General features: G+C 43.0%; 1 protein-coding gene across 10 annotated transcripts in view; it reads left to right on the top strand.

Annotated features, from left to right (window-relative positions):
* The window catches only part of LOC106869993 (adenosylhomocysteinase-like 1), a 420,486-nt gene that overhangs the window by 398,430 nt on the left and 19,728 nt on the right, over nucleotides 1–2,328 (top strand). For all 10 annotated transcript variants that reach the window (XM_014915943.2, XM_014915942.2, XM_014915946.2 and 7 more), the window contains one exon: nucleotides 1,387–1,485. In XM_014915943.2, the coding sequence (XP_014771429.1) occupies nucleotides 1,387–1,485 (99 nt within the window). The remainder of the gene's footprint in view (nucleotides 1–1,386; nucleotides 1,486–2,328) is intronic.

Here is a 2,328-nt window from a genome sequence, read left to right as displayed (position 1 = left end):
TGGCAGAGTTTCTACAGCTGGATGCCCTTCCTAACGCCAACCACTCCCAGAGTGTAGTGGGTGCTTTTACGTGCCTCTAACACGAAGGCCAGTCAGGCGGTACTGGCAACGGCCACACTCAAAATGGTGTATTTTATGTGTCACCTGCACTGGCAACGATCTCACTCGAATGTCTTTACGTGTGCCAGGAAGGTGACGCTGGGCACAAATGCCATCACAATTTCGCTTTCACTTGCCCCAACAGGTCTTTGCAAGCCGAGTTTCATGTCCAATGAAGGAGTCGACATTGGCATGGGTGCCAGTCATCGAATTTAGTTTGATTTTGATCTCACTTGCCTCAACAGGTCTTCACAAGCGGAGTTTAGTGTCCAATGAAGGAAGAAAAACCTTTTTTCCTGAAAATGCACTGTTGTGACTGAGGTGCTTCTGATATGCTTGTGCATCTTTTAGGCCAGTTTAAGTGCTGAATCAGTGCTTCTCAAACACTTATTGCCTATAGACCCCTCTGATTCCTATTTCATTCTCTTGGCCCTATTCAGTGTATATAAAAAAACTCTTACTGTATTTTTAAGATTAGATATTATTAGAAATTGTATAAAAAAAATTGTTAAAAGCATTTCGTGTATTGTAGAAGAAAAAGCAAAATCGTATATGGACCCTGGTTGAGAATCACTATGCCAAGGGTTTAAGGCAGTGGGGACTGGGTCATGTGACATGAGGTCTTGTGTGTGGGTGTATATATATATATACACACACACACACACACACACACACACACATATGCATGCATATATGTGCACACACACATGTATATAATGTAAAGTATAACTGGATAAATCAACCAACTGTTATTAAACAGAGGTACTTAGTTTCTATCTGGTAACTGATCATCATCATCGTTTCACGTCCACCTTCCGTACTGGCAAGGGTGGGATGGTTTGACAAGAGCCAGCCAAGCAGAAGCCTGCACCAGACTTCTGTAGCTGTTTTGGCAGGACTTTTATATGCCCTTCTTAACACCAACCACTCAGCAGAGTGAACTTAGTGCTTTTTACATGGCACAAGCACAGGCGAGGTCAGTTTTGGCAAGGTTTTTACAGCTGGATGCCCTTCCTAACACCAACCACTTTCCTGTGTGGACCAGGTGCTTTTAAGTGGCACCTGCACTGACAGGTTCACCTAGTTCTTGCAAAACTAAAAAAAAATCTCTTTTGAGAGGGAAGGGGGCATTGGAGGAGGTTAGATGAGGAAAATAGTATAAAACTTAGTCCAAGCATGATTGTCCTGTTAATGTCCTTCTTGAAGAGTAGCATGTTGAATAAGTGAAAAATATAGAAATTGCTTATTAGCAAATGTAATTATTGTTGATTTTTTATTTTCTTCCAGGGTAGCCTGCATACCCCAGAGCTGACATGGGAAAAGGTACGCTCACAAGTGGATCACATCATTTGGCCTGATGGAAAACGTATTGTATTGTTGGCTGAGGTAAGGAGAGATTATTTGGTGTCTATAAATATACACTCTTGTCTTTGTTAGAGATGGTTGGCTCCACTGAGTTGCTTTGTTGAAATTTCTTGTATAAGCACAGGTGTGCTGGTGTGGTTGAGATGTTTGCTTCACAACCGTGGGGTGTCAGGTTAAGTCTCAATATATATATATGTATGTTTCCCCTTTCGACCAGGGGAAATGTTGGCCTGTTCATCTAGCCAGCACAGTGGCATATTTGAAAGGCTAAGAACAATGCAAAGTGCATTGCAACAAGTGATGTGCAGCAGCATCTGATTGTCACATTATATATATATGTATATATAATCATCATTTACTGTCCACTTTCCATGCTGGCATGGGTTAGATGGTTTGACTGGAACTGGTAAGCCGGAGAGCTGCACAAAGTTCTGTTCTCATTTGGCATGGTTCCCTACGGCTAAATGCCATTCTTAACACTTTTTATGTGTCACTGGCACCTGGCACAGGTGCCACTTACATGACACTGGCAATGGCCACAACTATGATTTCACTTGGTTTGATGAGCCTTCTTAAACACAGCATATTGCCAAAGACCTCGGTCACTTGTCATCACCTCCATATATATATCATCATCATCATCATCGTTTAACGTCCGCTTTCCATGCTAGCATGGGTTGGACGATTTGACTGAGGACTGGTGAAACCGGATGGCAACACCAGGCTCCAATCTAATTTGGCAGAGTTTCTACAGCTGGATGCCCTTCCTAACGCCAACCACTCAGAGAGTGTAGTGGGTGCTTTTACGTGTCACCCACACGAAAACGGCCACGCTCGAAATGGTGTCTTTTATGTGCCACCCGC

Source organism: Octopus bimaculoides, chromosome 3 (assembly GCF_001194135.2).
Source record: "Octopus bimaculoides isolate UCB-OBI-ISO-001 chromosome 3, ASM119413v2, whole genome shotgun sequence".
Lineage (NCBI taxonomy): Eukaryota > Metazoa > Mollusca > Cephalopoda > Octopoda > Octopodidae > Octopus > Octopus bimaculoides.
This window is presented reverse-complemented; position numbering and strand designations above follow the sequence as displayed.